The sequence below is a fragment of the Diceros bicornis genome, chromosome 21 (genome assembly GCF_020826845.1).
Source record: "Diceros bicornis minor isolate mBicDic1 chromosome 21, mDicBic1.mat.cur, whole genome shotgun sequence".
NCBI lineage: Eukaryota > Metazoa > Chordata > Mammalia > Perissodactyla > Rhinocerotidae > Diceros > Diceros bicornis.
Window position 1 is genome coordinate 57188587 of NC_080760.1, and position 24323 is coordinate 57212909.

The following is a 24323-nucleotide window of genomic DNA, read 5'->3' on the forward strand; positions in this document are numbered from 1 at the left end:
CAAAAAACCCAATAAACTTGGCTGCATCAAAATCAAGGACACCAGGGACCAGTCAGCAGACAGGAGGCAGAGCAGGAGAAGATACTCATAACGCCTGAAACCAACAAGGAATTGACATCTGGAATTTACTAGGAACTCCTGCAAACTAACAGGAAAGTGAGCCAGCAGCTCCAGTAGAAAAATATAAGCAGGCAATTTATGTCAGAGAAAACTCAAAAGGCTGCCAAGCTCAGGAGACAGTCAAGATCAACGGCAAACAAGAAATGAACATTACACCAAGGACCGATGGGATCAGCTGGGTAAAGCCTAGCGCTGGGGGCCGCCCTGCTGGCCTCTCCTGGTGCAGCACAAAGCCCAGGACACCCCAGCCAGGCCCCCAGAGGGGCAGGGATGTCCTGTGGGCCAGAGGTTAACGTAAAGCACACGGAACAGCAGGGACGCAGCCTGGGAACAGCATCCCACCTTCACAAGAACACACTCCAGTAGCAAGACACACATTAGACAATGGCGTGGAAGTGGTGTGGGCCCAGACAAGGGAGGAAGGGTACCCATGAAAGGATGATAAATGATGTCCTTTCGCTGCCTCAGTGATCTCAGTAAATACACAGTTGGCCCTCCATCCCCATGGGTTCTGCATCTGCAGATTCCAGCAAGTGTGGATGGAAAACACTGTACACGACTGCAGCCAACCTGCCCAACAGAGGCAGGTGCTCAGAAGGGATGAAAAACGAACACAGCTATACACTATTTATAAGAAACACACCCAAAGTTTTAAGGATAAAGGACTATAGTTTGGGCAAATACTAATCCAAGAGAAATAGTGGCGCTATGTTAGTATCAAACAAAGCAGATTTCAAGGCAAAAACATCATGAGGGGTAAAAAGCATTACCCCATAAGGGCAAAAGGAAAAATGCACCAGGAAAACATAACAATTCTAAATGTATGTACAACCAATCTACGGCTTCAACACAGAGGAAGCAGCAATGGACGGATTTACAGGAGAAACAGACAGATTCCACCATTCCTGTGGGAGACTTTCTCTCTCAGAATCACTAGATCAGGCAGACAAAAAATTAGTAAGAAACTCGATCAATATAACATTAGATTCGATCTAATGCACATACAGAGAACTCTACATCTAACAAACAGAGAATAGAAATTATTTTTGAAGCAGTCATAAAATCATTTACAAAAATTCAGGATTTAGGCCGTAAAGCAAGTCCCCCCCAAAAAAATCATGCTTTCTGACCAAAATAAAATTAAGGTGGCAATCAAGAACAAGAATGAAAAATAACCTAAAGTTTTGGAAATTAAGACATTTCTATGTTACAAATGAGTCAAAGAAGAAATCATAATTAAAATTAGAAAATATTTAAAATCGAACGACAAAGAAAATTTTACATACCAAAAGTTGTGTAATAAAACTAAAGGAGTATGTTGAGGGAAATTCATGAACTCAAAAGTTCATGTGGGCCGGCCCCGTGGCTTAGCGGTTAAGTGCATGCGCTCCGATGCAGGCGGCCTGGGTTCGGATCCCGGGCGCGCACAGACGCACTGCTTCTCTGGCCATGCTGAGGCCGCGTCCCACATACAGCAACTAGAAGGATGTGCAGCTATGACATACAACTATCTACTGGGGCTTTGAAGGAAAAATAAATAAATAAAATTATAAAGAAAAAAAAAAGTTCATGTTACTTTTTAAAATTTATTTTATTGAGGTCACATCGGTTTATAATATTATATAAATTTCAGGTGCACATCATTGTATTTCAACTTCTGTGTAGACTGAATCGTGTTCACCGCCAAAAGTCTAGTTTCCCAAAGTTCATTTAAAAAGAAACAGTAAAAGTGAATGAGTTAAGCTTCCAACACAATAAGTGAGAAAAGGAATGAGAAAATAAAGTCATATAAAGAAAAGGGCAAAGATACAAGAGAGGCTCACTACAGCAGACGTTGATCTTTGAAGACTGATGAGCCATAGAAAGTCCCTCATAAAGCTGCCCAAGAGAATGAGCACAGCAGCTGTCGTGGGGAGCAGCCTACACACGAGAAGAGCGTTTCAAACCGGGAGGGGCACCACGGACAGCCTTCCACCAGTTCCTCTGTAAACTTAGAGAAATGGACCATTCAGTAGAAAGACATTTTATAAAACTGGATTTAAGATATTAAAAGACCCGAATATCCCTGCCACCTTTAAGGAAACTGAATCAGTTTGTGTGGAAAGTTAAAAACCTATTCACACGAGCTACAGGCCTGGACCCACGAACAGATCATGTTTCAGAGGAAATGCTCCCAGCACTGATGTGAAAACCAGCCCAACACAGAACCATTTCACTTATCAACGAGGAAAAAAAATCCTAAATAAAATATTAGCAATCTGAATATATTTAAAAAATTACATAGACCAAGTATCTCAGGAATGCAAGAAATATAGGATAATAATAACTTTAAAAAATGCCAATTAAGTCCCACAAACTGGGAGTCTTAAAACAGCAGAAATTCATTCTCTCACAGTTCTAGAGGTCAGAAGTCCAAAATCCAGGTGTGGGCAGGGCTGGTTCCTCCTGGAGGCTCTGAGGGCGACTCTGTTCCAGCCCTCTCTCCAGGTTCTGGTGGTGCTGGCAATCCTTGGGCGTCCCTTGGCTTGTGGATAAATCGCTCCAATCTCTGCCTCTGTCTTCATGGGCGTTCTCTGTCTTCTTATAAGGACATCAGTCCTACTGGATTAGGGCCCATCCTACTCCAGTGTGACCTCATCTCAACTAATTCTATCTGCAAAGACCCTATTTCCAAATAAGGTCACAGTCACAGGTACTGAGGATTAGGACTTCAACATATCTTTTTTGGGGGACACAATTCAACCCACAACATGGACATCAACAGACTTAGAAAATATACGCCATACAACATGACATCCGTTCATGCTAAAAAAGCCTACAACAGAAGAGGACTTCCCAAGCTGACAGACAGTATCACAGCATTACAGGGACAGCAGGACTGTAGCCTGAGCATTAGGACAAGACGAGGGTGCTGGCCCTCCTTGGTTCAGCCTCGTTCTGAAAGTCCTGGCCAGCATGGGGCGGCTGGCCAGCATCACAGGCAATCCAAGAGATGGACAACGAATCTTTAATGAGATTAATGAGAGCTCAACAAAAGTGTAAAAAACAAGACTAACATAAAAATCAATGGCTTTACACTAGTAACAATCAGGAAGAGGACTTTAAAAAGAGATGTAACTTACAAAAGCCAGAGCTATAAAATTTATAAAGTACCTTGAAATAAACTTTAAAGAAATATGCAAGGCCTTTGTGGAGAAAGTATAAAACGCACAATCTTCATACATGGGAGAAGACAATACACTCAAGATGTCCGTTTCCCCTACGCTGATCCATAAGTTCAACACAGTTCTAATCCAAATCCACACAGCGATTCTTGTGGAAACCTGATCCCAAACTGACCCAGTAATCCCACAGAACATCCCAGACACTTCTGGAAAGAGGACACTCCCGCCCCCAGACAGCGCGGCTCTGGCTGGAGGGTAGAGAGCCCAGGGCAGAGAAGGGCCGTAGCTTCTCCAGGCCTAGAAGACAGAGAGGGGGTGACGCACACATTTGTCAACAGAATCCTAGAAAGAATCCAATCCCTTCACCTAATTACAGAGGTGAGTCAGCAACCAACAAAGAATTCAAAAGCATCACAATCCAATAAAAACGAGACGTTATCTGAGCCCCAAGGCTGTCAGGCCTGCTGGGTAAGAGAAAACAGGCGAGCCTGTGGGCTCCAGGAGACCAGAGACGGGAGGCTGTTTCTAAAGATGTTAATTCCCAGCCCACTCACCCATTTGCTTTCTCCTCCCTGCTCATCCCTGGGGCTCCTTGGCTCCCAGCAATGGAAGCTCCGCTTTCTGCGCGTGACTCTCAAATGTCCCCTCCAAGCCCACACAGACCTGCCCAGCCACTGCCTCTTTGGCCTCCGACCCCTAGCGTGTGTCCAGCATCCACACTGATCTGACCCCTATATGTGTCCTGTCTTCCCTTGCAGGAGCACCACAGCCAGCTATCCAGCCCCAAAATGCACCCCAAAGCTGCCTGCACACCCACCAGACTGTGTGCACAGAATGGTGCTTCCAACCCCTGCTGATGACCGCCACTGGGCCTGTTTCCATTCTGGGCCCCTTCACGGGGACGTCGTCCTCATAGAAACAAAACAGACCCCACGTGGTTTTCACCAGGACACACACTGTCCTGGCACATTACCGTCCAGCCATTCCTTCTGGACTTGGCTCCTTGGGCACTGGGTCCGGGGTCTACTCTGGGGCCTGAAGCAGTGTCTGCTGGGTACGGGCACCCGGGGTGCAGGCACTTGGGGTGTGGGGCACCTGGAGTGCAGGCACCAGGGTGTGGGCTCCGGTCAGTGTCACCACTGAAAGTATGAGGCGGGTGTACAAGTGCTAGGAGAAGATGTCCAGAAGTGCATGCAGTTAACAGGAGGAGGGAGGGCCGGCCCCGTGGCTTAGCGGTTAAGTGCGCGCACTCCGCTACTGGTGGCCCGGGTTCGGATCACGGGCGCGCACCGATGTGCCGCTTCTCCGGCCATGCTGAGGCCGCGTCCCACATGCAGTGGCTAGAAGGATGTGCAGCTATGACATACAACTATCTACTGGGGCTTTGGGGGAAAAATAAATAAATAAATAAAATTATAAAAAACAAAAACAAAAACAAAAAACAGGAGGAGGGAGGCCAGGCGTCCACTACCACCTCTTGCTCACCAGTATGGATGGGAACACGTGTCACCTCTGCACACAGCCATGGCGACTGGTAGACAGGGCAGACACATCCTCAGCAACAGGCCAGGGTCCCAGGGTCTCTCTGGAGCTCAGGGCGCAGGACCTGGCCACTGTGCCCCGCTGCCTAACCACCTTGATCCTTTACTTGTAAAACAGGGATGACAAGAGCACCTCCCTCCCGGGGCACTAGAGAGATCCATCAAGTTTGGGCAGGGGATGCTTGGCATCTGTGCTGGCGCCCGTTCCTCAGATCCCTGAGGATCTGCCTCCTACGAACAACAGGCTTCGTCTGCTTGGGACACGGCTTTGCCAGGGGAAGGCACTTCCCCTCCATGGCAGTGTACTTTCTGGGGCTGCCTCTAGTGGGTAGTGACGCCACGTCTGCACTTCCCACAGCATGCAGACCAGTCAATTGCACGGGTTTTTAGCCAGAAAACCTCCAGCCCCAGATGCCTCCTGACAGCCCCGTCTGGGAAAGGAGAGGAGAGGGGCCCTCACTCACTGTCCCCACCAGAGGCCGCCTGGCAGAGAGGCAGATTTTGGTGTCAGAGAGCGACGGCGGAGACACGAAACCCTCATCACTGAAGGCTCTTGCCAAATGGAGAGGAGAGCAATTACGGACAATGGTGGTGGCTGGCACAGGCAATCAGGCCCCGCCTGATGCCCCAGGTCTGCCTGCCTGACCCCTGCCCGCCCTGCCCGCCCCGCCTGCCTCACCTGCTGCTCTCCTCCTTCACAGCCCCAAACATGGCCTGCCGGCTCGCCCTCCCTGGAGGCTCCTGCGCCTTCTCGGTGGCGTCTAGGTCCGGCTCCAGGGAGGAGCTGGTGCTGCCATCGCGGCTGACGCTGCTGCCCCGCCCGGGGCTGTTCTCTGCTGAGGCACGGGGGGACTCGGTGTTCTGCTTCAGAGTCTGTAGCTTGGCCAGGGGGATGATGTCACAGTCCTGCGGCCGGTGCCACACGGTGCGCTGGGTGGTGGCGTTGTAGTAGTAGAAGCGGGACGTGTTGGGGTCGAAGAGCTCCCACCACTGATTCTCGCTGGTGCGCTTGATGCGGACGCCGGCGGGCGGGTCCCACACGCACTCGCCTGTGACCAAGTTGGCATACATGCGCTCGCGGGTGCGCGGCTCAATGATCTCCACCCACTCCAGCCTGAGAAAGAGAAGATGGCATTAGCCTAGGGTGGTGCTTCGGCCTGGGTGGCCCAGGACCAGAGTGGGAGGCTGGCAGGGAGAAGTGGTGGCCCCAACCCCGGGCCTGGCCCCCACCCCAGGGAGCAGCCCTGTCCCTTAGGTGACGTGCCTTGCCTCCTGAGCCACCAGGTGGTATACCCCGCATCCAGCATCAGACCCTTTCTCACATCCCACAGCTTCAAAAGCAAGCAATCCTGTCACTACAAAATAAAAACAACCCAAACCCAAGTTCCACCTCTGATTTTCTAAATGCTCATTAGTGCCCAGCCCCTGGGCGCTCTCTGGGGGGTCTTGGGCCTGGCCCCTCTTAGCAGGCCCCATGTGGAGGGGAGCACGGGGCTCCGGTTTCCCACCTCAGAGGGGCTGGACCACGCGTGCTGTCCACGCTCCTCCTGGCCCCACCCTGTCCTCCTGGAGCCCTGGCGGCTCTCAGCCTGCCCGGTTACCACGGGCCACCACCACTAGTCTGTATGCAGCAGGAACGGTGGCCACCGTCTCTGCACTGGGGCCGGCAGACAAAGTTTCCTCCTAGGGGCCCCCAGAGCCAACCCCCGGCCCACACCGCCCCCCGCCCAGGCTATGGCTTCCATCCTGGTAAGTTTTTTTTAATTAAAAAGATAACTTTGAAAACAATGTAAATTAAGTCTATGTAGAACAAGGCCATTTTAATGCTGATATGTTTGATATCAGGGTGTGGTCCAGCTGACATCTGGTATATTTTTATTCTGCTTCCAAGTGTCCACGCAAATAACAATCCTTTAAATGTCAAACTGCTCTGCAGCATGGATACTCTGCATCTGTCCGTCTGTCTGCCTGGCTGCTGTTCCGAAATCCTGCAATGGGCCTGGTTCTCACCACCCCTGAGATGGTCAGAAGTCTGGTTTCCAGGACAAAGAGCATTAATTCCAGGGGCTTGGAGAGGAGGGGTGGCCTGTGGCTCTCCCCTGCCCCACTCCTCACCCTCTGCTCCAAGCCCAGGGTCTTCCAGGTGGGAGCACAGGTGGGCTTGGCAGAGGGTGGGCGGGTGGATGCTGATGGCCTTCCTCATATAGGTGCTCATTCTCTGAGGACCTCACCCTACTCTTTGATATCAGACCTGTTCAGGGCCAGTTTCCCGTTTAGGAGGAGAGAAGGCACACCCAGCCCCCATCACTCACATCACTCATTCCCAGCGGTGGTACCCCCCGCAGCAGCCCTGCAGGCTCTGGGGCCTCTTTCTGGATTGGCCGACCCTTCCAGGAGCCCTCGGGGAGGACCAGGTGAGTTCTGGGCCCGTGTCTCAGCCAGCGCCTAAGTGTGGGTGCTCAGCACAGCGCAGTGAGGCCAGGCAGGAGGAGAACATGAAACGGAGCAGGCCTGGCGGGGCAGAAGATGTGGGGAGGGCCGCCTTATGGGATGGGGCTCTGCTGTGGGGGGCTTTGAGGGGCACAGTGAGTTGGAGAACGTGGATGGCACGTGCTGCCATGGAGAGGGCAGGAGATGAGGGAGGAGCAGAGAGAGAAGGGCGTACCCTGGGGATCCTGAAGGCTGGAGCAGAAAATGCCAACACAGGATCCACCCGTGGGGCCCAGCCGACCCTGAGAAGCAGCAGGGTTTATGAGAGAAGGGAGGGAGAGGTCGAGGAGACAACTCTGCCCAGCTCGCCTCAGAAGCAAAGGGAAGCCAGGAACAGGCGAGGGAGGCAGTGAGGAGGAGGGGGCTGGGGACCATGTGTCCCAGGACCACGAGCGGTGCCCAGGGTAAGAGGGCGCTCTGCTTGATGCGGCTGCTCCAGGAAAGCAGGAAGCTGGGATGTTGGCTGGGCGTGCCCCTGATCCCACACATGGGCAATGTGGAGACCCCACCCCACCCCACAGGATCCAGTGCAGGGAGCGACCTGTCCTGTTTGCCCAGCACGGGCCCTTCCCAAACAGACACATTCCTCACTGACGACCAGGGCACCCCATTCTTCACTCTTTCCCCTCGACTGCTTGCCTGCCACCCTCCCACCTGGCTCCCTCTAACACTCAGCCTGTGACTGCAGGCCGGCCCACACTCCTGCTCAAGCCAGTGAGGCCTCCACAAACAGCACTTTCCCATCTTTGACGGAACTGTGCCACTTTTGGTACTACTAATCATACCCTTTTATTTTCACATTTTTAACTTTTTGTTTTGATATATGCAGGCTGCTGTAACAGAACACCACAGACCGGGCGGCTTATGAACAACAGACATTTACATCTCACAGTTCTGGAGGCTGGAGTCTGAGTTCAGGGTGCAGCAGGTCGGGTCCTGGTGTGGCCCTCTTCCAGGCTGCAGGCGGGGCGGCACCATCTCTGTGTCCTCATGCAGTGGAGAGCAGAGCTCGCAGCGAGTTCACCACTCTAAGGGCACTAATCCCCTCATGGGGCCCCACCCTCAGGACCTAATCACCCACAGGCCCCACCTCCAAATACCATCCCATGAAGGGAGGGTTTCAACACGAATTTTGGGGGGACATGATCAGTCCATAACAGAAATAATTTCAGGTTTACAAAAAGTTCAAAAAACAGCCTTCGTCCTGATTCCCCACGTTACCACCCCATAGAAGATGTGCAGGGATCAAGCTGGGGAGGCTCTGCACGCGTCTGGCAGAAGCACGCAGGACAGCGTCTGGGGGCAGGGGGCTCTGTCCCACAGCAGGTGGCGGTACCCCAGGCATCCCCACCACCACACTGCTGCTCTTTCTCCTGGTGATTAGGACGCGTCTGGTGGGGGATGTTTTGTGTAGATATCCTGTTTCTCATCACACTTGCACGCACTATTTTAGCATCCACTGATGACTCTTGCCAGAAACAATCATTACTGTGGTGTCGGCTAAATACTGATTATCGGCTTCCATCACCCCTTCTACATTTATTAGTTGGAATTCTACCCTAAGTATTGTATAATAAAGAGTTTGTCATGGTAGCAGTGGCTGCTATGGGTGGTGGCATCATGGTAGTACCTTTTGTTCTTTCCACTTTTCTGTATTTTCCAAGTTTTCTATAATTTTCACAGATTACTTTTATAATGAGACAAAAATTAACAGGTACATTATCTTCCATACAGTGCATTTTTCAACTGTGGCATATAACAAGACTTTCAGTGTCCATCTTTAAAATACTAAAGATTTAGTGCACAATGTTTCCATCACATGTCTGCACACTTTCTATTGCCCTGTGCAGCACATCCCTCAGGAGTGCAGCCAATTGTCTCTCCCTAGGGATATGTGATCAACAGTCTCTCCCTGGGGGACATGTGATTGATAGTGTCTCCCTGTGGGATAGTTGATCAATGGTATCTCCCTGTGGGGTGTGATCAATGGTATCTCTCTGTGGGGGGAGGGGGGTGTGATCAATGGTATCTCCCTATGGGGGGGGGGATGTGATCAATGGTATCTCCATATGGGGTGTGTGATCAACGGTCTCTCCGTGGGGGTGTATGGTCAATGGTATCTCCCTGGGGGGGGTGTGTGATCAATAGTCTCTCCCTGGGGGGTGTGTGGGCAATGGTATCTCCCTGTGGGGGTGTGATCAATGTTATCTCCCTGTGTGTGTGTCGGGGGGTGTGATCAATGGTATCTCCCTGTGGGATGTGTGATCAAGGGCTTCTCTCTGGGGGTGTGGCCAATGTTATCTCCCTGTGTGTGGGGGGTGTGATCTATGATATGTCCCTGGGGGGGTGTGGTCAATGCTATCTCCCTGGGAGGGGTGTGATCAATGGTCTCTCCCTGGGGGTGTGTGGTCAATGGTATATCCCTGTGGGAGGGGGGTATGATCAATGTTACCTCCTCGTGGGGGGGGTGTGGTCAATGTTATCTCCCTGTGGGAGGGGAGTGTGATCAATGATATCTCCCTGGGGGTGTGAAGTCAATGGTATCTCCCTGGGTAGGGGTGTGATCAATGGTCTTTCTCTGTGTGTAGGGGTGTGTGTGATCAACAGTCTTTCCCTGGGGGGGGGGCGGTGTTTTAATGTGAATCCAGACTTAATGACAGGGATGGACTTTCACAATTAATAATTAAACAAATTTATATAGCCTTAAAAAAAAAAAAGCCTTAACATAAGTGTTTATATGTATATTATTTGTGTAGGAAAATGCTAGAAAGGTAAAGCCAATATTAAAAGGGGTTATCTAGGAGTAATGGAATTTGGCACAATTTTACATTTTTCTCCCTTTTTTACTTACCTAATTTTTTTCAAATCTTATAACAGAAATTTTCAACCACACACAAAAATAGATTAGTATAATGAATTCCCATGTATGTGGTTTTAAATTTTTCCTGATTATTAATGAGGTCAAGCATCTTTCTCATATTCCTGAGCCATTTATATTTCTCATTTACTAGAAACATGTGACTTGTGCCCATTAAAATCTTTTTTCTTACTAGTTTGCAGGAATTGTATTTTTAAAACACATATATTCTCAATAGTAATCCCTCTTGGCAGTGTGTGTTACAAATCTCTCTCCTATTTGTGGCTTGTCTTTTCACTCTCTTTATGGTGCCTTTTGCCTTTTGATGAAAAGAAGTTTTTAATTTTAATATAGTTGAACTTATAAATCTTTTTCTTCACGATTTCTCTTCTACCTTGTTTAAGAAATAGTCCCTATTTCTAGGGCAAAAATATTCTCCAATAAATTGACTTGACAAAGTTTTATAACTTGGCCTCTCATATTGAAGTCATTAATCTAGCTGGATTCATTTAGTTACCATGTGAAATTTCATTTTCCTCACATGGACACCCAGGGGTCTCAGGACAGTCTGTTACGCAGCATCCATCCCTCCATGAAGGACAGTGTCGGGGCACCTACGTCGGAGCTCTCTGCTGGCTCTGTTGGTCAATCCATCTGCGACTAGCACCACATTGTCTTAACCACGACAGCTGTGCCAAGTCCCCACTTCTCTGCTTCTTCAGGCACATTGTGTGGCTATTCTTGACCCTTGCTTTTTCCTCTGGATTTTAGAAACAGCTTGTCAACATGCATAAACACAGTTGGCACCTTCTCTGGACCTACTCCAGGAGAATAGAGACGTCTTTCTGATGACTTAGTCTTCCACTCAAATGATGGTGTATCCACTCATTTAGGTCTTCTTTAAAGGGTATGTACATCTTTTGTCAGATTTAGTCCTAGGTTTCATACACAAACACACACTTGCTATTGTAAATGGTATATTTACTCCTTTAAAAATAAAATCATGACATATAACATATACAGAAAAATGTATAGAACACAAAAATAAGTATAATGAACAATTATGTTTTGACATTTGTATAGCAACCACTCCTCCAGAAATAAAACAAGGCAGCACCCTAGACGTCCCCACTTCACACTCCGTCCACCTCGAGGAGACCACTACCCTGAGTTTTAAGGCAACCACTTCCTTGCTTTCATAGTTTTACCATCTTTGAAGATAACCGTAAACAAATTAGTTTAGGTGTGTCTATTTTTTAACCATATATTCATGCAAGAAAACTGCATAATTTTGTTCTGCTTCTTTCATTTTCAGCTGAAACTCAGTGATGCCGGTCTGTGCAGCTGCAGCGTGCTCCAGCTCACGGTGCACAGCAGTGCACGGGATAAACCTGCCGCACTGGACTCATCAGTTCTACTGCTGACATTCGAGTTGTTTGCTCTGTGGGGCTATTTCTCACAATTCTGCTGTGAACGTCCTTATACAGATGGTCCCCAACCTATAAAAGTTCGACTTTACGATGGTGAGAAAGTTATATGCAGTCAGTAGAAACCACACTTCGAATTTTGAATTTTGATCTTTTCCTGGGCTAGCGATATGTGGTACGATGCTCTCTCGTGATGCTGGGCAGCGGCAGCGAGCCACAGCTCCCAGTCAGCGCCGCGATCATGAGGGTAGACAACTGACACACTTACAACCCTCTGTACCCATACAACCGTTCTGTTTCTCACTTTCAGAATGGTATTCAACACATTACATGAGATACTCAACACTTCATTATAAAATAGGCTTTGTATTAAATAGGCTTTGTATTAGAGGATTTTGCCCAACTGCAGGCTACTCTAAGTGTTCTGAGCACTCAGGTAGGTGAGGCTAAGCTATGTTTTGAAGGTTAGGTGTATTCAACACATTTTCAACTTAACGATGGGTTTATCAGATGTAACCCCATCCTAAGTCAAGGAAGATCTGTATGTGAACTCTGGCAGCATGTACAGTAGACTGCAGAAGTGGGATGCTGGGCCCCAGGCGTGGACAGCAACTGTCCAGAGGTCGCCGACGTGCTTTCCCGAGCCGCACACAGCACTGCCTATTACTCTACATCCTGGCCTGCCTGTTATGTTTCAATTTTTGCATCATTAATTTTATAAATAATTTTCTGATTGTTGTTGGTGTACAGAAATGCAATTTATTTTGTATATTATTTTTATAAGCAATTTTGCTAAATTTTCTTATTGACTGTAATAATTTACTGTAGATTCACTTGTGAATAAACAAGGAACAAACCTATTGTCATTTGCATATGATATAACGTTGATTATCTATGTAGAAAACAAACAATTTGGCAGATAAATGGTTGGAATGAATAATTCTCCTTCTATGTTTTCTGTAGTTTACTATGATACGGATTCAGGTGGGGGTTAATTTTTTTTTTTTTTGGGCTGAGGAAGATTGGTCCTGAGCCAACATCAATTGCCAATCTTGCTCTTTTTTTTGCTGAGGAAGACTAGCCCTGAGGTAACATCTGTGTCAGTCTGCCTCTATTTTGTATGTGGGTTGCTGCCATGGTGTGGTCACGAACGAGTGGTGTAGGTCCACGTCCGAGAACCAAAACCGAGCTGCCAAAGCAGAGCGCACCAAACTTAACCACTAGGCCACGGGGTCAGCCCCTGGGTTCATTTTTAATTATTGAAATGAAGGATTTGGGGGACTCTTGGATCTGAGGGTTGATATCTTTTAGTAATTCTGGAAAAATTTCCACCATCATCTTTTCAAATACCACCCCTCTCCCACCTCCTTGCCTCTTTCTGGAACTCACGTAGAAGGTTCGTCACACTTGTCACAGGAGCCCCTGGGCCTCCATGTTGCTCACACTTCACATTTCTGTCTCTTCTGCTGCTTACCAGATTATTTCTTCAGTTCTTCTTTTTTTTTTTTTTTTAATTAATTTATTTATTTATTTTCCCCCCAAAGCCTCAGTAGATAGTTGTATGTCATAGTCGCACATCCTTCTAGTTGCTGTATGTGGGATGCGGCCTCAGCATGGCCAGAGAAGCGGTGCGTCAGTGCGCGCCCGGGATCCAAACGTGGGCCGCCAGCAGCGGAGCGCACGTACCCAACCGCTAAGCCACAGGGCCGGCCAAGTTCTTCTTTCTACTTCATTAATTCTCTCTTTGGCTGTGTTTAATCTGCCAGTTCTTTTCCAAATCTCCGTTGTCATTCTTTAGGGTTTCCCATTCTCTGCACACATGTGCAAGCTTATTTCTTTAAAAACAGCTACTCTGTGTCTGATAATTCCAATACTGGCATCTTTATGGGCCTGTTCCTGCTGAGCCTTACTCATTACGCCTTGTTTCCTTGTGTGTTTAACCTCTAGCCCTGGATTAGCCCCATGTCCTTCTGTGCTCCTGTAGCAGGACTGTTAAGTGCTACTGGAGGAAACCCTGTGACGGGAGGATGGGCAGCATGGTGCAACACCTCTGCAGGAGCCACTCCAGGCCCCACCACACTGTCCATGGTACAACACAAAATGATCAGCATTCCCAAGCCTCACCTCTCTCTCTCACCCCCTCCCCTCTGTGAACATGTTAATGACTGCCTCACGGAGAACCCAAGGGATGGCGGGGATTCCCTTAACAGTGGCTTCCCCTTGAGTCCCTCAGTGCACGGTTTGGCCCCTCACCCTGATTCCACTCCCTCTCTGTCACACTCCCATCAATGAAACCTTCGGGCTCCAGGAGACTGACAGGTACACAGTGCCGGCTCCCAGAGCCCCATCGAGTGCCCCTCTAGGGGATCACTGCCTCTCTGGGCGTTGTTGCTCTGAGTCTCAACCCAGGACTGTGACATCCTAAGCGCCTGGCACAGGGAGGCACTCGACGTAATCGGGGAACCAGCCCACCTCTCTGCAAGCTGCACCCCTCCCACCTTCCTCCACCTGCAGTCGTACTGGGCTGCTCTCAGGGGAGGCCGTCTGGGCTCTGTGCCTGCCCGTGACCACTCCCCACCACATTTTGGTCATCTGTAGAAGGAAGAGAAGGACTGGGCAGATGTTCTAGGCACCAGATGGCACAAGGCACAGAGGCCAGGAGAGGTGTCCCGGAAGGTGAGGAGGAGGCAGACCCATCAGCAGTGTTGCTGGGGCGTGGCCATCTCTGGGGCCCCTTGGGTCACATGTGGCTTCTGACCACTAGTGACCTTGGCAAGGCCAGTTTCTGCAGACGGCGGCACAGCAGGCCCCCGTGTGTGCCCTGGGGTCCTCGTTGTCCCCCAAGGATGCCCCTCCCAGGTCCAGCCTCCATGACCATTGACCTGTCACTCATGCCAAAAGCGGCTTCCCAACTGCCCAGGCACACTGAGTGGAATGACACCAGCCCTGCCTCCCCACTCCGTCCTGAATGTGCACCCCCTTCCCTGCTGGGAGCTGCCTCCCGGCGCAGCACTGAGCCCCTCAACTCCTGCCTTCTCCTGCCTGGATCACCCGGCTGCTTGCTGGCTGCCCATTCTCGACATGAGGATGGAGCAAACTTCTAAACCTGGGAGTCGGGTCATTTCACCAGGCCACCTCAGGGATGGAGTGCACGTCCAGTAAAGCTCACGGCTCCCGCTGTCAGCTTCCTGACCTGCCGGGCTCTGCTCACGGAAGAGCTGGCAGCCCCGGCCCATGGAGCCCCTCCCATGGGCGCCTCCTTTCTCTCACCAAGCGGACATCAGGACCCTAAGGGGTGGCAGCCCCATGCTTGGAGGCACTGATCTGCATGGGCTAAAGAACAGGAAAGGGACCTGCTGGGGCTTCGAAGAAGACAGGTTGGCTGACCAAGGGCTCTCTCCACTGCAGGAAGAAAAGGGAGTGCAGGGACAAAGTCAGGTGACCCCAAAGAAGGCACCTATAGGCAGAGGCATGCGGGTCAGGGCAGGAGCTGTGGGTCTCGCTCGGGTGAAGAGGGAAGCCACTGAAAGGTTCTGGACAGGCCTGACATGATCTCACTCAGGCTGGCCTATGGGGAGCAAGGATGGAGGCTTCAGGAAGGCAGGGCAGAAGCCCGCCCCATGGGCAGGTCGGGTGTGTTCCCCAAGGGCCAGGAGACGGGAGGGGAGGGGGGGACATGGACCCCTGAGCGGGGGCAGAGAGGCTGCAGGCGACCAGTGGCTGGGAGACGGGGCACCAACGGCTCAGCCAATGTGCTGCACCTCTGGCGCTCCCCACAGGAAGGAAGTGAGGCACCCACGGCCCCCCACAGGCAGCTGCCCCACGATGGGCCCCCCGAACCTCACCTCCTCACACAGCCACGCTGCTCTTCTCTCCTGGCTCACAGCATTGGGTTTGACCAGAACGCAGTCCTGACACTCCCGAAAGGAGGCCTGTTCGAGCAGAGAAGCCCCGAAAGCCCTGAACTGAACACTCTAAGCCCTAAAGAAGCAACACCAATTATTACTTTTGCTTTAAATACACTTTCAAATGAATTTAATGGTTATAATTCTCTCTGAACAAAGAATAGTGTTTGCTCCCTTTTTAGCGTGCTCCTGTGTGTGCGTGGGCAGGACCCCCACTTTTTCAGAAGAATGTTCTGGGTACCTCCTGGGGTATGGCATTTAACCAAGACTCTCGAGAAACTAAGAAACAGAGAACGCATGTAGGATGGGGAGCCTGGGGACACTGCGCAGAGCAAGGCGGGGATTGAGCAGAGCTGGGGTGGGCTGGCAGTCAGCTCCTCCACCCAGACTCCCACTGGGCAGGTCGGGAGAGCGGACTTTGTGCAGATGGGAGAAGACGCACCTCATCTCTGGGGTCAGTGCTGTCCACGCCCAGCACTCAGTCAGTGGGGACTGCACAGTGCAAGGACACTTGGCAACGAGGTGTGTAACAGAGAAACTGCTGAAACTGCCCTGGGGGCTCTGCTGCTGGGAGGAGGGGTTGGGACACTACAAGTGACAGACAGATGGCAGCAGCCCACGGACACCATCGGAGCCGAGACTGAGAAAGACGTATTTGGCAACAGTATTTAAAACGACTTGGGAAGGAAAAAATAAGTCATTTGGTGATACTGGTGGAAGGATATAAGATGACGGCCATTTCCCAGGCTCAGACTGAGGCGGTGGGGCGACACCTGAGGGCTGAGTCTGCAGCCATCCTGGCCCCAGCTCTCCCGTCTGCTGGGTGTGGTGTATACTAAAGTCAACATAAAGAGACCTTCCTGTTTTCCCCAATTCTTGGAGACGTTTACTTGCAGACAATGATCTGTTCAAATAAATACTTCCTGAACGAACTTAATGAGTGTCAAGTACATGCCAGGCAACTTACCAGGTGAGAGGGACACAAGCGTGACCAAATGCATTTTTTGCCTTCCAGATTCTTACAACAAGGGTGCACGGCCATTCACTGAAGAAAGGACAGACTCTTCAACAAACGGTGCTGGGACAGCTGGAGATCCACATGCAAAAGAATGAAGCTGGACCCCTACCTCATACCATATACAAAAGTTAACTCAAGAGGGATCAAGGCCTAAATATGTAAGAGCTAAAACTATAAAACTCTTAGAAGAAAACACAGGGGTAAATCTCCATGACCTTGGATATTGCCATGGATTCTTAGATTTGACACCAAAAGTACAAGCAACAAAAGAAAAATAGACAAATTGGACTTGATCAAAATTTAAAAATTCTGTGCTCTAAGAAAGTGAAAAGACCTGAAACCATAAAACTTCTAGAAGAAAACATAGGCAGTAAGCTCTCTCTTTTTTTTTTTTGTGAGGAAGATCAGCCCTGAGCTCACACCCATGCCAATCCTCCTCTTTTTGTTGAGGAAGATGGGCCCTGACCTAACATCCATGCCAATCTTCCTCCACTTTATGTGGGACGCCGCCACAGCATGGCCCGACAAGCGGTGCGTCGGTGCGCGCCTGGGATCTGAACCCGGGCCATCAGCAGCGGAACGCACGCACTTAACCGCTACACCACAGGGCCGGCCCGACAGTGAGCTCTTTGACATCACTATTAGCAATATGTTTTTGGAGCTATCTCCTCAGGCAAAGGCAACAAAAGCAAAAATAAACAAGTGGGACTACATCAAACTAAAAGCTTCTGCACAGCAAAGGAAGCCATCATCAAAATGAAAAGACAACCTACTGAATGGGAGAAAATACTTGCAAATCATATATCCAATAAGGGGTTAATACCCAAAATATATAAAGAGCTCATACAACTCACTATCAAAAAAACAAGCAATCGGATTAAAAAAATGGGCAGAGGACCTGAACAGACACTTTTCCAAAGAAGACATACGGATGGCCAACAGACACATGAAAAGATGCTCAATATCACTAACCATCAGGGAAATACAAACCAAAACCACAATGAGACATCAGCTCACACCTGTTAGAATGGCTATTATCAAAAAGACAAGAAATAACAAGTGTTGGTGAGGATGTGGAGAAAAGGGAACCCTTTGTGCACTGTTGGTGGGAATGTAAATTAGTGCAGCCACTATAGAAAACAGTATGTCGGTACCTCAAAAAATTAAAAATAGAACTACCATATGATCCAGCAATTCTACTTCTGGGTATTTACCCAAAGAACACAAAAACACTAATTTGAAGAGACAAATGCACCCTTACATTCACTGTAGCTTTATTTACGATAGCCAAGGTATGGAAGCAACCTAAGTGTCCACCGATAGATGAACTGATAAAGAAGATGTGGTATATATACAACAGAATGTAATTCAACCACAAAAAAGAATGAAATCTTACCATCTGCAACAACATGGATGGACCTGGAGAGTATTATGCTAACTGAAATAAGTCAGACAGAGAAAGACAAATATCGTATGATTTTATTTATATGTGGAATCTAAAAAACAAAACAAAACAGAAACAAACTCACAGGTACATAGAACAAACTGGTGGTCACCACAGGGGAGGGGGATGGGGAATGGGAGAAATAGGTGAAGGGGATTAAGAGGTACATACTTCCAATTAAAAAATAAGTAAGTCATGGGGATGTAATGTACAGCATAGGGAATTTAGTCAGTAATATTGTAATAACTTTGCACCATAACAGATGGTTACTAGACGTTGTGGTGATCATTTCGTAATGTATATAAATGTTGAATCACTATGTGGTACACCTGAAACTAATATAATATTGTATGTCAACTATACTTCAATAAAAAAAAAGAAAGTGAAAAGACAACCACTGAATGGGAGAACATATTTGCAAATCATATAGCTGATAAGGGACTTGTATCCAGAATATATAAAGAACTCTTACAACTCAATAATAAAAAGACAAATAACGCAATTAAATAATGGGCAAAAAAACCTGAATAGACATTTCTCCAAAGAAAATATACAAAAAGCCAAAAAGCACATAAAAAGGTGCTCAACATCACTAGTCATCAGGGAAACGCAAATCAAACCACATGGAAGACCATGTCACACCTGCTAGTATGGCTATAATCATAATTTTTTAAAAACCATAACAACAAGTGTTGGAGAGGATGTGGAGAAATTGGAACCCTTATGTACTGCTGGTGGGAATGTAAAATGGTACATCTACTTTAGAAAAGAGTTTGGCATTTCCTCCAGAAGTTAAACATAGAGTTACCATCTGACACAGCAATTCCGCATCTAGGTAAATACCCAAGAGAAATGGAAACACGTATCCACGCAGAAACTCGTACATGAGTGTTCACAGCAGCATTATTTATAACAGCCAAAAAGTGGAAACAACCCAAGTGTCTGATACCTGATGAACAGATAAACAAAATGTGGTATACCCACACAATGGAATACCATTCAGCCATAAAAAGGAAGCCCTGACATAGGCTACAACATGGATGAACCATGAAAACATTATGCTGAGTGAAAAAAGCTGGTCACAAAAGACCATCTATTTTGTGATTCCGTTTATTTAAATGGTCCAGAACAGAAAAATCCACAGAGAGAAAGTAGATGAGAGGTTGCCAGGGGCTGGGGGAGGGGGAAGGGAGTGGCTGCTAAGGGAAAGGGGTTTCTTTGTGGGGTGCTAAAAATGTTCTGGACATTTTTGTACAACCTTGTGAATGTACTAAAAATACTGAATGTAAACTTTTAAGGGTGAGTTTTATGCTATGTGAATTATATCTCGATTAAAAAAAGGATTGCCATTGGAGGGGAGCCCAGCAGGTACAGGGGCAGTGGGGTGGGGCGCTTGCCACGAGAAGCAGAGAGGAGGCTAGGGGAGCAGAGGTCCAACACTTCCTGAAGGACGGCTGCTGTCCAGGAATGGAGCATGTGCTCCAGAGGCCGATGGGGCAGGAATGACATCTGGCCTCCAATCTGAGTTGGCCACGGCCTGAGTGGGCGCTGGGGCGTTGGCAAATGCTGAGCCCATGGCTGCCCCCGCTGGCCACCCCCACACCAGGGTCCCTTCCGGGCCGTGGACCCTCCTCAGCATCAGCCCCAGACACGCGCATGCCTGCCTCAGTGCCCCTGGCAGCCCCTGCTCTTCTCTTTGCCCCCTTCTTGCCTGCAAAGTTCGTGGTTTATGGGGCCAGCAGGGCCCTCATGGTCTCATCCACCCTTCTACGGAATGCCAGTGTTTGGCAGAGACCTCACTTCTCCTTAGATTTTACATGAACAGTCTGTCCTCCTCTGTCCTGAATTCCCATCACCCCATCATCTGACAGGCCACAGTGTTCCCTGGACAACATCCTTCTGCACGGTTGCTGTCTTGTCCTTCTCCTACTCCCTAAAGGCAGCTGTTGTGACCATAAAGACTCCAAGTCCCAGACCCCAGCAGACACCACACCCATTCTCCCCACTGCACGGATTCATCCACGGAGACAGCAGCCTAACAGCAAAACCTCAGGACCGGTGGAGAGCCCACAAAGTCCCCACGGAAGAAGCAGTGGGGCCCTCGTGGGCCCTCTGCACCCCTCTCGCACCACCGGCCTCACTGCCCCTGCGAGCATCTGCCATCTGCCCTCCTCCTGCCAGGACAGCCATGCGATGCTGAGTCTCCCTCCCCAACAGCCCTGCCCAGAGGGCAAACCCCTCTGCTCCCTCCAACTGGGGGACTCTGCTTGGTGCCATGCCCCAGTTCCTAACTTGGGGCCTGGGCTTGGTCATCCCCCAAAAGGGCAGGAGGGTGGCGTGTGCGGAACCTTGGGCAGAGCCATGAGCACTGCCTGGGAAGGTGAAGGCAGCACACACACGGCCCTGCCCACAGCCGGGTGGTGCTCAGCACACAGAGAGGTTTCCATGTTTCAGGAAACAGGAAGCTGGTACCTACTGAAAACTGGTCATGAAGCACGACAGAGGAGACACCCAGCGTGGTGCTCCACAACCCACGGGCCTTGTCTGCTCTGCCGATGTCTGCGTGCTGCCGTAGGCTTTGGCAGAGACCGCTGGACTGACCGTGACGTCCTTTCTTCCATCTGGACCTAGAGGTCTAGCCTGAGCCTGCTTGGCCACCTGCGGCCCGTGGGCACAGGGAGAAGCATGCACACCCTCCACCAGCTGGGCACTGCCCTCCCGGCCTTCTCCTCCCGGCCTTGGCCCAAGCGATCCCCAACAAACCATCTCAGTCACAACTCAAAGCCCCAGGACACTTGCACCTGTGCCTTCCTGAGCCTGCCCAGCGGCATCAGCAACTCCTCTCACGACGTCCCGGAGCGACGGGGGTGGGGGATGCGGTGAGGGGGATGGTCAGGCACGGGGTCGGCACAACACCGCAGTGAGACTGACAAACAGACTGGGGTTCTCAGCCACGACCAGGGCAGCCACAGTCCTTCCCTAAGAGCGACAGCAGAGCTGATGCTTCTCACACCTCGGTGCACTATCAAAGCCAAGAAACCACAGAAACTCTGGTTTTACCATCACTCCCAAAGGAGACAGAGAAGCAACTGGACAACCCAGAGCAGCACAATCACTTTCCGCACCTGGCAAGACCAGCGCTCTGAGCACCGAGGATGACAGAGGCATTAAGACCTCAGGGAAAGGACGTGAGAGAGTGAGACCGAGGACAAGAGACGGCGTCACAGGAGCAAGACAATAGCAAGGCATGGTCCTGGGAACATGCAACCAGGGCACACAATCTCCAGGGTGAATGATGGACCTGACATCCCCAAGGAGGAGGCCTCCATCAGGGGCCAGGGCATTAGCTTCCCCACAGCCGGCCAGCTGGCGTTTCTCCCAGAATTAGCCTGTAATCTCAACACACCACCAGTCAGAATGCCAACAGGACATCTTTTCTGAGTAAGGGGCAGATGAACGCCATACAGAAGAACAAACGACCAATGAGAGCTGAGGCGTTTCTGAAAAGGACTGGAGGGGTAGGTATCAAGACCTGGGAGGAGGCCGAGGAAGGCAGTGAGCTCAAGCATGGACGCCTGGACAGCACAGAGAGCCCCTCGCAGATCCGCACCCTCGGGGGAGAGATGGCATGGCAAACTGGGGAGGCAACCGCCCGCCACGTGGAAGAGTGCCCTGGCAGGCGCACAGTGACGCATGCGGAAGGCAAAGCCTCAGAGCGTTCACAAGGGCTTCACGAGCTCAGTTAGCAGAAGAGGTCTTTTTTTTTTTTTTTTTTTTTTCTCTGTTTCCCTCCTTCCCTCTTTTTTTTTTTTTTGTACTAAACTTTTTTTTTTTTTAATTTTTTATTTATTGCAGTAACATTGGTTTATAACATTGTAAAAATTTCAGGTGTACATCATTGTAACTTATATTTCTGCATAGATTACATCATGTTCACCACCAAAATACTAATTACAACCCATCACCACACACATGTACCGAATTATCCCTTTCACCCTCCTCCCTCCCCGCTTCCCCTCTGGTAACCACCAATCCAATCTCTGTCCCTATGTGTTTGTTTATTGTTGTTATTATCTACTACTTAATGAAGGAAATCATACGGTATTTGACCTTCTCCCTCTGACTTATTTCACTTTGCATTATACCCTCAATGTCCATCCATGTTGTCACAAATGGCTGGATTTCATCGTTTCTTATGGCTGAGTAGTATTCCATTGTGTATATATACCACAGCTTCTTTATCCATTCGTCCCTTGATGGGCACTTAGGTTGCTTCCAAGTCTTGGCTATTGTGAATAACGCTGCAATGAACACAGGGGTGCATGTACCTTTGCAAATTGGTGTTTTCAAGTTCTTTGGATAAATACCCAAGAGTGGAATAACTGGATCATATGGTAAGAAGAGGTCTTGACTAAGACACAAAAGCACAGAGAAAAGATGGTGAGACAGACTACGCCAGAGCTTAACACGTCTGCTCATCAAAGTCAGAACCAACACGAAAATGTGAGCACAAACCAAGACAAAATATTCCACGTTTGTAATCAACACAGGACTGCTATCCAGAATACACAGGCAAGTCCAGCAATCAGAGAGGTGAAGACAAATGATTCAACAGAGAAAAAGGACGAGATAAGCCCTAGAGGAGGAAAATGAGGAGCCACTAACACACAGACGCTCAATCTCCCAGGTATCAGGCATGGACACTAAAACCACAGACTGACCACTGACCAAAACGAAAACTCTGGTGGAGCAGGCACGCTGTGTGAGAGGAACAGGCAGAACACTCCGGAGAGCATCTGGCATCTTTGCAGGCTTGAGGCACCAACCCTGCAACTGCCACGGAGCCCTCAGTGTGAGGCACAGCCACGCCCACAGGTGCAGGATCATACACACAGGTGCTCTGTGGCCTGACCACCTGCAGGGCCCTCTGCGGCACTGTCCGTAAGAGGAAAACTTTGAACCCAGTGGCATGGGTGTTGTGGGAAGACAAGCTGGCTGCTGGTGTTCTGCCAGGTGCTGCCTGTGCCCCATGACGGCACATGAACCGTAGGGAGAGTCAGCATGAGGAGAGCTGGCAGAGAGCAGCAGACAGATGCACTGCGCAGCCCTGGTAAGTCAGGGTGTGGCTGGGCACGTGCACAGAGGTCAGTGGGATCACCAGAAGGGCAGAAGCAGACCGAGTTCCTTATGCAAACCTAGGACAGACATCTCAGACCAGGGCATAGGCAGCCTTTAATAAATGGTGCTGGGACCACTCCCTAGCATTCAGAAAATGAAAAAGTCAGACCCATCCCTCATCACACATAGGAATAAACTCCAGTGGATCTGGGATCTGAACACAAAAACCAAACTATACCAGCACCATAAGAAAGCTTTGTGCTTTGCTCCTAACCTGGGTGAAGGGAAAAACTTTCTAATGGTGCCTGAAAATCTAGATGCACTAAAAGAAAAGATCAATAAATTGCAAAGTAAAAAAGATTTTGGCTTTTTGGATACATTTGGTGAAAATATTAAATATTTGCAATACAAATTACAGATAAAGGGCTCATGTTCTTAATATATAAATTTGAGGAAGAAAAACCAAAAAATACTATAGAAAAATGGGTAAAAGGTAAGAACAGACAATTCACAAAGTCAGTCACATATGGAAGACGTGCCATTTCCCCTGGCATCAGACATACAACCCCAGCCATATGGGACCCCTGGCCCCAGGCACCACATGGAGGCCTGAGCAGTGGCCTGCAGAGGCTGTGGGCAGACAGGTGCAGCACGCAGGACACCACAGAGGGCACATGATGGACAACACCTCCAAGCCAGCAACCCTTTGCCCAGGTTCACCTGAAGACACACTTTCAACAACACAAATTACACGAGCACAAGTCTCTTCACTGCAGACTCCTGGAAGCTGCCTAAATGTCCAACATGAGACTGGCTGGACCAAGCCTGGTGCACGCACGACCAGGAAGTTGCAAAGGAGGACGAGCTATGTGACCCAAGAGGCAGGATCCAGTGGGTCCTACAGACAGACACTCACGAGATCAACCAGGAAACCTACCCGCAAGAGGCGGGTGTGGGGTTGGGAGAAGGTCTGCGAGGAGTGGCCATTCTAGGAATATACCTTTTGTATACTTTTGTCTTTTGGAAGCATGTGAATGGTCTACATGTTTAAAAAACAAAATTAAACCAGTAAGAATGGAAAAGGAGAGGAAAAAACTCAAACTAAAACAAATGAACTCAATTGTATTTCAGGGACCATCACGACCACAACAAAGGGGGAAAAGGACTAATCTCAGGAACGTGTATGCACAGGGCCAGATGCTGTTCCTGTTCCTGGGTGGAGTGTGCATGGGGTCTGAA

General features: G+C 49.4%; 1 protein-coding gene across 6 annotated transcripts in view; it reads right to left on the reverse strand.

Moving 5' to 3' along the window:
• The window catches only part of ARHGAP39 (Rho GTPase activating protein 39), a 145904-nt gene that overhangs the window by 52057 nt on the left and 69524 nt on the right, over window positions 1–24323 (reverse strand). For 5 of the 6 annotated variants that reach the window (XM_058565187.1, XM_058565184.1, XM_058565185.1 and 2 more), the window contains exon 3: window positions 5505–5939. In XM_058565187.1, the coding sequence (XP_058421170.1) occupies window positions 5505–5939 (435 nt within the window). Of the gene's footprint in view, window positions 1–5504; window positions 5940–15444; window positions 15581–24323 lie in introns of all 6 variants that reach the window. The other variant, XM_058565186.1, reaches the window with a different exon arrangement.